Source organism: Tachypleus tridentatus, chromosome 10, assembly GCF_004210375.1.
Source record: "Tachypleus tridentatus isolate NWPU-2018 chromosome 10, ASM421037v1, whole genome shotgun sequence".
NCBI lineage: Eukaryota > Metazoa > Arthropoda > Merostomata > Xiphosura > Limulidae > Tachypleus > Tachypleus tridentatus.
In genome coordinates, this window is record NC_134834.1 from 143391478 (window position 1) to 143406216 (window position 14739).

Sequence of the window (14739 nt, forward strand, 5' to 3'; positions counted from 1 at the left end):
ATGTTATTTTCCTGACTGATTCTGGTTGCGAGACGTCTGGCAATAAAATGGAACCTATGGGAGAATTGCTTAGTTTCCTAGAATCCATGCAAGACCAACAGCAGCATCAAAATCTTGTCAATTGCATGTTCTCCACTTTTGTAGACATGTCAAAGGATTTCTTCGGTATAATGTACTCCGCATTTGTAGACATAATAGAATATAGAGGATTTTGTCAATATAATGTCCTCCAGTTTTGTAGATATAATAAAGGATTTTCTCAGGATAATGTTCTCCACTTTTGTAGGCTCTATCAGCTCAGACAAGCTGAAAGGTTCTATAGGGTTGTCACTTCTTTAATCATTGAACAAATGTTGTCTTTCACGTGAAAATAGAAGTATTCAATCAACAAAATAAACCTATGCAAAGCTTCTGTCATGTCCAGTAGAAAACAAAATAGCCCATAGATGAGTGATAAACTAGATTCTGATTGGTGAGAAGTTCAGCTGAAAATGTGGTTTAAATGTTGTGATCCAGACAAAGCTATTAATCAATGCCCTATATAAGTGTCAGTTTTTCAAGTTTACATGTGTACGTCTCGTGTATATAAAAAATTACATCTTTGGATAATCCAATCCATCAAACGCTGTTAGGTCACGCGCATAGCCAGCTCTGAACATTAACGAAAGTATCAACTGCACTGTATCTTCCAATAGCGTATCACAGATTAGATCAAACACGTGTTTACGCACATAAAAATACATTTCTACATGACTATTGCCATATACATATATTTTAATAATAAGTATCATAATATATACTAGCAATATTAGATGGGCTGTCTCTAGTTCATTTGATTTATCATGATTAATAAAAAGATACTTTAGTTTTTATTGATAACTGTAGTGCTGTCACTTAGTAGTTGATAAACTTTATATCTTCTTTCTTCTTCAAAGCAATGCATACATTTCATTGTGTAACATCATTTGATAGCTCAGAAAGTAAGAAACACTACTTATTTCCAGTCATTGGTTTGTTTTACAATTAAGTAGTTATTATAATTGCTGTTATACCAGTTAATTCGAGCCATGCTAATCTAGAAATCATTGTTGGTATTTTGGTTAATCATTCGTTGTGACACACGGATCGTCTACTGAAACTTTATTGTCTAGTTCTTCATGGGCAGCTAGCTAGCCATGTGATTCTAGCATCTTACTACTCATCAGTTGTGTGGAGGTTATACATAACACTATTCCAATATCATCTGGCTTGTCACAATCTAATCTGCTGATTCCTGACCTAGACAGCGAGAGATTCAGCAGTAATGCATGGTCTTGGCCTGACAATATTTTCAATGCACTTAAGTAATGTCTACCAGCTGCCACACATAAATGGATAAGCCAATATGACGGAGAATGAGATAGAACCTGTCCAGTCACAACTGAGTTGCTTCATTTATCCTGGCGCATAACAGACCAATTCACAGTCTCCATTCTTGAACATTAATTCCCTAACTGTTTTTCACAACATAAATCCAGTATAGAAGACATTCTTAGCTCTTGATACAAAAAATTATGAGCATACCAGTACACATCCATTCTGAAAGGGAGATTGTATTTCTTGTTCAAACATATGTATTATCACCATCATAACATATGTCAAATGATCATTGCAGTCATTTCTGTCAAGATTATTAAAAACTTTAAATACATCCACATATTAGTTAGTTTAGTTCATTCTTATAAACTATCAGACTGGGATTTATAAGGCAAAATGTGCATATCCGCCATATCCAACATTCTACACAACTCAGAGAATAGATGGTTGTTGAACTTAGCTTCTTGTATTGTGTGAATTTTGTCAAAGAAGTTTAATTATTGAATTTACCGCACCACCAATACACCTCTCTCTTTCTTTGTGAACCTGACGACGACCGAAGAAGGTCGAAACGTTGTTCACTCCTCTACATAAAAAAATTTTTCTCAACCCAAACGAGCCGTTTTTACATATATATATTTCTACAAGTGGGTTTTCTTGACATCACTGAACGTCAGCTTGTTGATTTTCTATGCCAACACAAAGAGGATTATTGAACAACTCTATCCTGCTTCTTAGCATTTCAAATTCTTCGAATCTTGTGTTAAACGCATCTATGATACCTTCAATATTTACATAAAATTCTAAAAAATCAAGTGGCTCGTCATCTTTGAACTGTTATGTTAATTTATGACAACTTGGAAAGTGAGCCAAGTCGATGTTTTCTAAACAAACTTTGAAAATTCTTAACTTATTTCGAAACCTTTTTATGTTTCCCATTAAATCTGATACCATCTGGTTTCGTCCCTGGAGTTTCAGGTTGAGATTCTTAAGGTGAGTGGTGATTCTGTGAGAAAAGCCAGTTTTTTCAAAAATCCTTACTTTTGAGTTCTTCATCCATTTATGTTGTATCTGATGAAATAAACTGATCGAGGAATGCAGGGATTTCTTTCATTATTCCAAAGAATCATTCAAGACACTTTTCGACGCTGAGCCATCTTATTGGTTGTAAAGAGCAAAATCCCCATATTCTGCCTCCATATCCTCCAAAAACTGCTTAAGCTGCCGATGTAAAAGAGCTTTGTTTCACTGATTTCCCATACAAAGCTCCTTGATGAATAACACAATGAAATGTTGGACAAGTTACTTCATTTTCTGTAAGAAAACCAATAAAGCCTAATTTTTTCCAATCATCGCAGGTGCGCCATCTGTCACTATTGCTTAACACTTATTAAAACTTCCGATTTTATCAACTAAATCTTTCAATGCCTCGAAAATATCCTTTCCTTTTGTGGTCCCACGAAGGGCACATACATTCAATAATTTCTCTTTTGTTGAAAAATCTTCATGAATAATGCATACAAATATTAACAGTTGATTTACATCTGCTTGATCAGTACTTTCGTCAAGACAAAGCAAGAAATCAGCACTTTTTTCAACCAACCCAACAAGTTGGTTTTCTAATTGTTCTCCCATATTAGTGACCCTTCTTTGTATGGTTTGGTTGGAAGGTGGCACTGATTCAAATTTCTCAGCAATTTTGGCATCCCTAAACACCTCTGCCATTTGAAGAACACATTTTTTTATTAAAGTGCCATCAATAAAAGGTTTCTTTGCTCTTGCAAGTTCCAAAGAAACGATGTACGAAGCATTCAAAGCAGATGTCTGGCTTTCTGACAACTTGCTAAACATACTCGTTTCTTGTTTTAATCTCTTGCTGAAAACTGCAATCTGAACTTTTCTAGTTTCTCCTTCATATTTTTGATACTTTCCTTCAATCATTGTTGAATAATGCCTTTTCACATTAAATTCTTTGGACACTGATATAATTTGCATACAAACCAAACACTGCAACTTGCCGTTATTATTTGTAATTAAATAATCAAGTTCCCAACGTTTCTGGTACACTATATTTTCATAGTCAATCTTACGTTTCTTAAAAACTTTGCCCATGTTCATATTTACCACGGAACTGAACAGTGATAATTTACAACACGTCAACCTCCACAACAGCAAACGGACAGACTGGCAACAGCCACCAGCCAGGCGAGTTCACTTTGTCTAGCAGATGGGAGGGAGCATATAGCTGAGCGAGTGCACTTTGTCTATCATGGTATAATACGCCGAGTTGTATGTGATATAATTTAAAAGCTATTACTATCAAGTTATTACTGTAAAATTATAAAGGCATAAATAATAAATATATCGGTGCAGACAAAATAAATTATAAAATTTCATTAGTGAATATCAGTTAGAGTATTCATGCATTTTACCTCGCAAGTCAGAATTTTTCATTTCTTCACTACAAAATAAATTATAGAAGTAGGTTATTTTTCAATGGACCTTCGCGGACCACATAAAACCATACTGCAGGCCGCCTGTTGGAAATCCCTGATGTATAATATCAGGAATACAGAGAAAGGACATAGACTAGATGTTGGACACGCCCTTGTAAAATGTTTTGTTTGTTTGTTTAGAATTAAGCACAAAGCTACTAAATGGGCTATCTGTGCTCTGCCCAGCACGGGTATCGAAACCCGGTTTTAGTGTGTAAGTCCGCAGACATACCACTGTGCCACTGGGGGGGGCATTGTAAGATTGTACAGAGGAAGTTTCATTACAACATGCTCATTCCTACCTTGTTTGCTCGCTTTTTGTTCACCCATTCTTACCCATTTAATTTTTTAAATCTTTTTCTGCTTGTACTCTTTTTTTCATATAACGTGGCATGATTTATTCATCGTTCACTCATTCATGTTGATATTCTGTATATATGTCATTAGTATGGGTGTGCACAACAATATTACGGTACGTGAAAATAATGGTCTAGGTATGTGTGGTGTGTATTCTCTTCACTTACAGTGCGTGTACACTTTGTGAATGTGCGTGTGTGCTCTACGTGTGATAACACACACTCTATATTGTATAATGTCATTCGGTTGATATAGTGTGAGTTGTGGTTGTGTGTATATCCTAAGGGTTATTAAGTTAATTTAAATAACTACTTCAGCTATCACTAATAAGTGGTCTCTGTGCTATAGTTCTATTTGATGCACCGGTGGCCATGGTTAGTCTGTTTGTTGCACAGCTTGAAATATTAAGCATTATCAATCAATTAAGGTTAACGAGAAATTTATGGTTTTGTATAATTTCTGTGTCTGCTCTGTTCAGTTTCTCAAGTAGTTCTATGACTTGTAATTTTGTATGTAGTTTATTATATTTCATATTATTTTGAAGATTTGTTATTCGGTTGTTAAAGGTGTATATGAGTAAACAGTGTGCACTGCATGTATCGCCCCATTCATATACTTGTATGTTAGAACTAAAACAAAGTAACTGAAAATGTTTAACATTGTAAAATTTGTCACGTGTCGACAGTCCGGAGCTTTCTACGTCCGCAGGTGTGCAGATCGTCGAGTCTAGTAGTCTGTAGCTGCTCAAAGACCAGTGTTAATGTCTTTATCACTGCTGTACCAGTGACATCAACGTCTGTATCACTGCTATACCAGTGGCATTAATGTTTGTATCTTTGTTCTGTCAGCAGCATTAGTGCCTGTATTCTTACTTTATCAGTACCCTTAATGTGTGTATTCTTACTCTATCAGTAGCCTTAATGTGTGTATTCTTACTCTATCAGTAGCCTTAATATAGAGCATGGCCAGGCTTCTTTAGAACGTTCGAGTCGTAATCTAAGGGTTGCGGGTTCGAATCCTTGTTACCCCAAACATGCTAGTCCTTTCAGCCGTGGAGGCGTTATGTGGGACAGTCAATTTACTGTCCATTGGTGAAAAAATAGCCCCAAAATTGGCAGTGGGTGGTGATAACTACATTATCTGCCTTCCCTCTAGTCTTACACTGCTAAATTAGGCACGGCTAGTTAGAGTTTATATGAAGTCTACCTGACCTTTATATCTGACGGTTAACCGTAAACTTGATAAAAAGAAGACAAATCCATTAGCCTGAACTATTGCTAGTATCCTTGTCAAATAAGCCTACAAATAAATGTTCTTAAAAAATTTCGTAACGTCGTGTAACTAATCATAACGTCTACTAATCTCGTATTCCTCTACCTGTAGGTATGTCTTTGAATTTGCAAATCAGCCAGTTTGTAGAGTTGAGGTTGGTAGTTATAACTGCATGTTGACTTTGTTTAGCGTTTCATGGATATTATAATAACTCCGAAAATTGATTACTTTCGGAAAGGACATTTAACAACTTTTTTGGACATAAAATATTCGTACATTCAGAGCATAACGACTTTTTTCAGAATTTCCAAGTGAGAACATACCTTGCGCTTGATGTATTTGAAAACAGATAAATATATATCAAGTCTATGGATTTATCTATGATTATATTATTGAAATGAATGCTACGAAACCGTCGTTTTCATACGCTATATTGGCTTACGGTAAGAAAGCCGGGAGGAATAATATGATGTGGGCATGACAGTTTTAAGATGGAGGTTTTCTGATGTTATGAAGATGCACGATCGTCAGATTGAGCAGGACCTGAACTGAAGACACGTACTGTAACGACCTGGTGAATATAAAATATTGTTTCAATATTATGTACTCGATCCATGTAGTTTAGTGCAACGAAGCTTATGGGAGTTACGTATGATTTGTTTTTTATTGAATTTCGCGCAAAGTTATTCGAGGGCTATCTATGCTATTTCTCATTAATGTAGAGGTGGTAGATTAGAGGAAAGAAAGCTAATTGATATGTCCATAAGACAACTCTACGTCTATACTTTACAAATGAGATATGGAATTATAACGCCCATACAACTGATACGACGAAAATTTGCGTGACTGGATTCGAATCCGTGACCCGCATGTTGCAAGTGGCGTTCCCTAACCAAAATGACATGCTTGGCCCTTACACAAGTAAGCCATCTCTACTGAGAACAAGCTGTCCTCTGCCAAAAAGGTAGTATTAAACTAAGTTTGTTACTCTGGTATTTTAATAAAACTATTTTTAAAGACAGCAGAAACAAAACTATGTGAAACAACTACGTTTCAGAGGTTTACATGTAAATTAAGACACAAGAGAGACACTTTACGTTTCGTATTATATTTTACTTTATTTACATTTTCTGATTGCGATACTTTCAAGACATCAAGATATTAACAAAATTTGATAAATTCGACAAAACAGAATATATCTAAACAAAATCATAACATCGCTTTAACAATTGATACCCTGTACTTGTAGTCTATAGCAGTTGTATACCAGCAAAGATCTAAATGTGTGTAATCCACAATCTTGAACCCAATAAATGACAGTTGTAACTGCCCCAGTTAGAGCTATAAATCATCAGTACAATACATACAACAAAATATATTTATAGTTTATACATATCAATCTTAAAACGAATTACCTCAAACCTATCCTAACATTGGTTGCTAGCTTCTTATAGTGGTCGTTTTGGACCTTATTCGACGCTACATCAACCAAGTATTTAGTTTATAATCTAATATAGATTCTAAAAGTAAAATACAAATCTCCTTTTCCTTTCAATAGCCACACGTCCAGTTTAGCTTCTGGTACGATCACTACAAACTTGTTTCATTGTTTTAGTTCTTATCTCTACCAGTAAAACATTGTTTTATTGTATTCAACTGTTAATTAAGTAAAGGAAATTAAACGCGATATAAGAAAAACACGAAACAATAAACCGATTTTTAATAAAAAAGTTCATTAGTGCTTCAAAAAACAAGTAATTGCCGTAATGATTTCCTTATCTTAAATAGATAAATTTTTATCTAATTTTATCACTTTTATAATTTGGTTTAGACCTTATAAAGAAGTGGTTCAAACATACCTTAATGTAGTGAAAACATACCAATAAAAATTGTTTCATTGAACTTCCTTTTTTAATACTTAATCATAAGAGATGTACAGAGTATTCGGAAAGTCACTGTGCACTTATATGTTTATTAACAGACAAAACTGCTCAGTGACTTTCCGAACACCCTGTACTTGTTTATTAATGGTTATACAAAGAACTAGGCTTTGAGTATAGATATAAACTCCCACTATCTTTTAATAAACACAAGTAACTTGTATCAAACAAAATATTATTATAAAACGAAAAGTTGTTAGAATTTATATATATCGAGTTAAAACTCCTTACTTAATTATCAATTCTATCACAATATTACGATACTGGAAAGACTTTATACGCATGCATCAAGAATGCTTTAAGTCAAGTTTAGCAGACTTTACACATGCTAGTATTAAATGTTCTCTAATGCTACTTTACAGGAGTCTTTACAAACTTTTCAACAGCAACTAATTTTACAAATATACAATGGTATAACAGCCCTATTTCATACATTTTTAACAAATACAAAATAATTTACAAATATTCTACTGATAATGACGATGAATTGGCATAATATCTCAATGAAATACACAATTTATTCTATGTAAAGTTTCTAATAAAATATAGTTGGATCAAAATTAAATTATGAAATGGTTTTAGTGCGAAGGAAGATTTCATATATGATATTTCGAACCAACAACAAATTTTAAAAATTATATTTGCATGTAACAATTTAAGTGTATTAAAGTACTTAAATCATTTTGTTTCTATAACACATTATTTAGTTAATAGTTACAGTAGGCTATGAAATACACAAACACCATAGTCATCATGTAAGTGAAGATAACCTAGTACCTATGTAGACTTCCCGGTTTCACAGTATGTTAATGTCATCTCTATACCTTATGCTTTTTATTTGAATTCTCGCAAAAGATTATGTTAAACTTGTAGGATCAGTTGATAAGTTTTTAGGCCCTTCAAATGCAGCTTTGTTAATCTCATCAACGTTTCGTTTTCTGAATACATAATCTCTGAATTTAGAAAATCTTTCATTTCGCACCTTATTGAGTTTGTCAAATATACGTTTTCCAAAATCGTTAAATCCAGAACGGTCAATTTCATCAAAATTTCGTTTACCGAAGTGCTTCAACCAAAGTGGATCTATTTTCTGAAAATTTTTGTTACTAAAGTCCGTAAGCTCGGATCGACCAATTTCATCAGAATTTCTTTTTCCGAAGTCCTTAGGTTCAGATCGATCCATTTCATCAAAATGTCTTTTACCGAAGTCCGTAAACGCAGATCGGTCAATTTCGTCAAAATTTTTTTTTTCAAAGTCCTTAAATCCAGATCGGTCAATTTCATCAAAATTTCTTTTTCCAAAGTCCTTAAGTCCAGATCGGTCAATTTCATCAAAATTTCTTTTTCCAAAGTCTTTAAATCCAGATCGATCAATTTCATCGAAATTTCTTTTTCCAAAGTCCTTAAATCCAGATCGGTCAATTTCATCGAAATTTCTTTTTTCAAAGTCTTTAAATCCAGATCGGTCAATTTCATCAAAATTTCTTTTCCAAAATCCTTAAGTCCAGATCGGTCAATTTCATCAAAATTTCTTTTTCCAAAATCCTTAAGTCCAGATCGGTCAATTTCATCAAAATTTCTTTTTCCAAAGTCCTTAAGTCCAGATCGGTCAATTTCATCAAAATTTCTTTTTCCAAAGTCTTTAAATCCAGATCGGTCAATTTCATCAAAATTTCTTTTTCCAAAATCTTTTAATCCAGATCGATCAATTCCATCAAAATTTCTTTTTCCAATATCTTTAAATCCAGATCGATCAATTTCATCAAAATTCGTTTTACCAAAGTCAGTTTTTTCATAATTACGCTTACCCAAATCATCAAATCCACTGCGATCAATTTCGTCAAAATTTCGTTTACGAAATCCTTCAAATGCACTTCGTTTCATTTCACCAAAGTTGCGTTTTTTAAACCTGTCAACTCCAGCTGTATCAATTTCAGCAAAGTTGCGCTTCTTGAATCCACCGAATCCAGCTTTATCAATTTTATCAAAGTTGTTTTTGTTAAGTCCACTAAAACCGGATTGATCTATTTCATCAAAATAACGTTTCTTGAGCCCAGTTTTATCAGTGATATGAAAAATGTGTTTTATGTGACTCATAAACTCATGGTTGAGTGCCTTTTGTTTTATCTTGTCCGTGTTCTTGTCTTGAACTAGATTTTCTTTTACGTTTGTGTTCACCTTGACATCCTAAAATACAAAAATATTTTGTTATTAGAAACCCCTGACACAAAAAGTTGCACAGTTGCATATTTAATTACATGTTTGATCGAATTCTTTGTTTGTTTATTTTGAATTTCACGCAAAGCTATACGAGGGCTATCTGTGATAGCCGTCCCTAATTTTACAGTGTAAGACTAGAGGGAAGGCAGCTAGTCATCACCACCCATCGCCAGCTCTTGGGCTACTTTTTTACCAACGAATAATGGGATTGACCTTTACATTATAACGCCCCACTGAAAGGGCGAGCATGTTTTGATAAGACGGGGGATTTGAACCCGTGACCCTCAGATTGCGAGTAAAGCACTCTAACCACCAGACCATATCAGATCCGATTTATTAACCTTTTTTACTATACGTGTTGTTTTTTCTATGATGAATATTTAACTAGTTATAGTCCTTTAAAGGAGTACTATTTAATTTCTTCTATTGGCTAAATCAATTAACTAAACATAGTTACTCAATGTCCACATAACTCCATCTTTTCAGTTATTTTCTGCAACATTTTTTACTCGTTCTAGTGTATATTAAAATAAGTAAATAACCAAAGTTTTCCAAGATAAATCTGAAATTTAAGTTATCAATACAAGACCGAGATGGTCGTGAAAGATAATAAAATTTTAATAAATTGTTATTACACAGTATCGATAGATGGGGCTGTCCATTGTGAGAAGCCGAACACTCGGATGTTTGTGTAACAAATCCGTAAATGTATTTTTAACCAATACGAGAATGATAAATAATGTTAATTTATGTTGTTGTTTGCGACAGACAGTGTAAAATGTCGCAAATTAATCCTAAAGGCGTCGAATTAATTTAAGAGAATAAAAAAAACGGTCTCATCGGTTTAGCAGAGATCATCTTCGAGCGGTATTGTACGAATTTCAATGCATAAACTCATTGTTCTTCCTCACGTTTTACTCCAAAAGAAAACAACAACTGTTAACCTGATGTTGTGTACTTCCTTACATGTTTCTAACAACATGACTGGTTTGAAATTCGCACAAAGCTACACGAGAGCTATCTGTGATAGTCGTCCCTAATTTAACAGTTAAAAACTAGAGGAAATGCAACCACCAACTCTTGGGCTACTCCTCTACTGACGAGGACTGGTATGGCCAGATGGTTAGAGTGCTTGACTCGTAATCCGAATGTCGGGAGTTTGAATTCTTCGTCACCGAACATGCTGTGTGGCCGTTATAATGTGACAGTCAACTTCACTTTTCGTTTATAAAAGAGTAGTTAAGAGTTAGAGATGGGTGATGATAACTAGCTGCTTTCCCAATAGTCTGTCTCTGCTAAATTAGGGAAGGCTAACGCAGGTATCCCTTGTGTAGCTTTGCGTGAAATTCCAAACAAATAAATTACTTTTAATGTTATGAAATAAACAGACTGACTTCTCCCTAGATGTGTCACATGAAAATCAAATCTTGAAGTTTACTCAATCGGTGAATCATGTCACAAAACACAGAAATATCGCAAAAAATTATGTTCGCAACTTTTGATTAACAACGACTTGCGTACAACAGGTGGGCACTAATTGTTGTAACTAGAAATTGTTGTCGCTGTTGGAGCGAAACACATCGAAAAATTATTAATTTGTTTATCTTAGAGCAAAGCCACATCAGGCCTATCCGTTGTGTCCAATGTGGGAATCAAGCCCTGGCTTTTAACCTTGGAAGTCCATGAGCTTACCACTCTTCCATCGCCCATAAAAGGAGGGAGGGGACGAAAAAAATTGTAACACGTAGCAACGTTAATTTTCTGTGAGCTGTGAACGCATTTTATGATTAATTATCCACACCCATGATTACTACGAACACTTGATAGGAGTCATTCTTCTTACAAAAGTTACGATACAAATAGACTTATAAATTGTACAGAAATAAAAAAAACGGGTTTTAGTTACTAGGTAATTCTGGCACCTAATAGCAACTTGTTAAGTCTTAGGTTACCCGGAGAAAGTGATGAAATTACTTCCTTTCCAGTTGAGTGTTTTATATTTTTCGTAATATTACGTTGTTGTAGGTTGCGTATAAAATGAAGTCAGTTCGTGGACTATTGTGACAGCTTAGATTTTGTCAGTGACTAACATGTAAAATAAAAATATTTTAATTACTTTATATAAAATGAGGTCGAAGTTAGGATGTTGGAATGTTTCACCAAACTTTGAGATTTCTGTCTGATTAAACACGCTTTTTTGTTTGTTTGCATTGAATTTCGCACAAAGCTACACATAGGCTATCTGCGTTAACCGTCTCTGATTTAGTAATGTAAGAATAAAGGGAAGGCAGTTAGTCATCACCACCCACTACCAAGTCTTGGATACTCTTTTACCAATGAATAGTGGAATTGATCGTCGCACTATAACCTCCCACGACTGAAAGAGGCGAACATGTTTGGTGTGACAGGGATTCGAATCCGCGAGCTTCAAATTACCAGTCGAAAGCCTAACAACCTGCCGGGCCTGAACGCGTTTTTAACAAGTTACTGTATAAGTTAAGAGTTTGAATATCAAAAAGACTCCTAGCAAGGTGTAACTTGTAGTTGCTGTTTTTTCTGTGTGTCGGGAAATTGTGTCTTTGATTTTATTATCTTATCTGTAAAAACATATTCTATTTGATAAACACAAGCTGTACAATGGGATATCTGTGCTGTGTTCACTCAGGAATCGAGTTCCAAATTTTTGTGGTATAAGGCCCTAAGATTTTTGCTGACCCACGAGGAATTAATACAGGTGGGACGGTGTATAAAGTGTTAATAAAGCAAAGAGGAAAAAATATGAATCATTTCGGTATAAGAATAAAATATCTTACGGTGGTAGTATACCAATTACGAATAACTTGTGGTCTTAGTATAATAATCATAAATAATGTTCGGTAAAGTATAGTTTGTTTGTTTTTTAATTTCGCGCAAAGCTACACGAGGGCTATCGGCGCTAGCCGTCCCTAATTTAAAGTGTAAGCCTGAAGTGAAGGTAGCTAGTCATCATCACTCATTGCAACTCTTAGGCTATTCTTTTACCAACGAATAATAGGATTGACTATCACATTATAACGCCCCATTGTTGAAAGGGCGAGCATAGGATGGGGGGGGATTTGAACCCGCTAACCTCAGAATACGATTCGAGTACCTTAACCACTTAACCATGCCAGGCCTGGCGTATAGGAATCATACATAATTATATATATAATATTCGTATAACATCTTAATGTACTCTTTCATACGTATAACTTTAACATAACATTTTATTATACTGATGTAAACTGGAATGGACCTCAACTGGCTTTATAAAAAAGCACAGGTGTAGAGAATGGCGTTTCGAAAGTCTTCTCTTCTATGTCTTCAGGTCCAGTCATAAACTCTACCTAAATAACGTATCAAAGAACCTTACTATACGTTTCACACGTATAACTTTAAAATTATCGGATGACCTAAGTTGCTTGTTGTCGTTATAACCTTGTACACAGGTACACGTATCTTTACAGAAAATTTATGTATATTAAATAATTATCGTTTCCATGAGTTGTTGTAGATTTTTTGTAGAACGATTACAAGATTAAGTTTATACATTTTTACTTCAAGTGGGTTTCTCGTCATCAAAAAAGGTCAGAAACATTACTCACCCTAAAGGATTCTCCAGCTATTTGTCTGAGAACCAGACACCACAGAAGAACAGACTTTAAGATGTGACCTTTCATGATTTTAGCTCTTGGATGACTTCTAACAGAAAGTCTTAGCAGAATGCTCAATCAGTGAGGCTTTCCTTCTGCCTTTATTCAATTCTGGGGATATGTTGCAGATCTCATGCTATGCGCTAAACCTATGAAAATCCTTACGACCATACGCATGTAGGTATCGAATTTCGTTCAAGATTGGCTGAAGCAGTAAGTAAAACCAGCGAATAGGAGCAGTCTGTAACAGGAACTTCACGCCAACCGCATCACACCACCAGAACACACTACGGTACGTTATTGTTACAACTGATTCATTAACCGAGGCTGTAAAGGCCATTCTCACTATTCGTTGTTCATCATTTATAATCTTACGTTTATTACATAACATTTACAACCTATTGCTTTTAAATTAATGTATTTGAAAATGTAGAACTGTGAATCGTACCTTACTGTTTTCTTCAATCTTTCTGTGATGTTTGTAAGTAAAACGTAGCATTTTTTTCCCAGTGAAATGTTTTCACTATTTTACTTCTTTGTTTATGAAATATAATTTTTAGAAAGTTTTTAGCTTAAGTTATTTTATTTTATTTAAAACTTGCATACAAAATACGCATTACATCGTTTCAAGTCACAGTTTCACTTATCCACGTTAAGTTGTAGGAACATGTGTAAACAGTTGAAACGTTTGTGGGTTCTCAACTTGTCGGTTAAAATATTTAGTGTGAGTTTATTGTGTTTGGTAATTCCTAAAATGTAGCTTTTTGCAAACTCACTTAGCCGTCAACGAAAGATGTGCATTATTAAATAAAACAATCTTCTAATGTAAGTTACATGTTGTTTCACCTGGTGCTGGTGATAAGCGAACAATAAATTTAATGCACGTAAATATATATATATATATATACTTACTGTAAACTGGGATACAGTAAGTAAAACAAACGAGCAAATGTAAACGAAAACTTCTGAATGATTTTATTTAAACAAAACAGTTTGTGAAATGAAATGTAATAAAATATGGTGTTTCATTTGTTTCTAAACTAAAGAAAACTGACTTTATTTTTAACCGCCTTAAAGTAGGAATATAAACTGCTACACAATGCAAAAAAATTAATATGGTTTCACTAATGATTCGACTTACAAGGTTTAAGCTGAGCATGAACCTTCAGAGATTTAACGAAATAAATGTCAAAACATGGCAATCCATTAGATCCACGTTATTAGTCCATAGAAATAAGAAAATCCACTGACATTTTGTTGTAGATGTTTACTTACCAAACCGTATCACTGATTTATAATGAAGACAACTAGCTAGAAATAATCAACTGTACAATACGTAGGACGGCATTATGCTAGTATTACACAGGCGAAACGGTAATCTGTAGTACTTGAACATGTGTGTAACGAAGAATGGAAAAGTTGTTTTTA

The 14739-nt window shown here is 34.3% G+C and overlaps 1 protein-coding gene and 1 pseudogene across 2 annotated transcripts; both read right to left on the minus strand.

Moving 5' to 3' along the window:
* Nucleotides 1-2736: 2736 nt before the first annotated feature.
* LOC143228527 (general transcription factor II-I repeat domain-containing protein 2-like) lies at nt 2737-3468 on the minus strand. Its single transcript, XM_076459772.1, has one exon. The coding sequence runs from the start codon at nt 3466-3468 to the stop codon at nt 2737-2739; it is 732 nt and encodes a 243-aa protein (XP_076315887.1).
* A 3116-nt stretch (nt 3469-6584) lies between these two features.
* Nucleotides 6585-13398, minus strand: LOC143230507 (uncharacterized; annotated as a pseudogene). The gene is made up of 2 exons (XR_013016469.1): nt 13264-13398; nt 6585-9607 (listed from the first exon to the last, which is right to left on the minus strand). The product of XR_013016469.1 is annotated as an uncharacterized LOC143230507 (transcript).
* Between the last annotated feature and the right edge of the window lie 1341 nt (nt 13399-14739).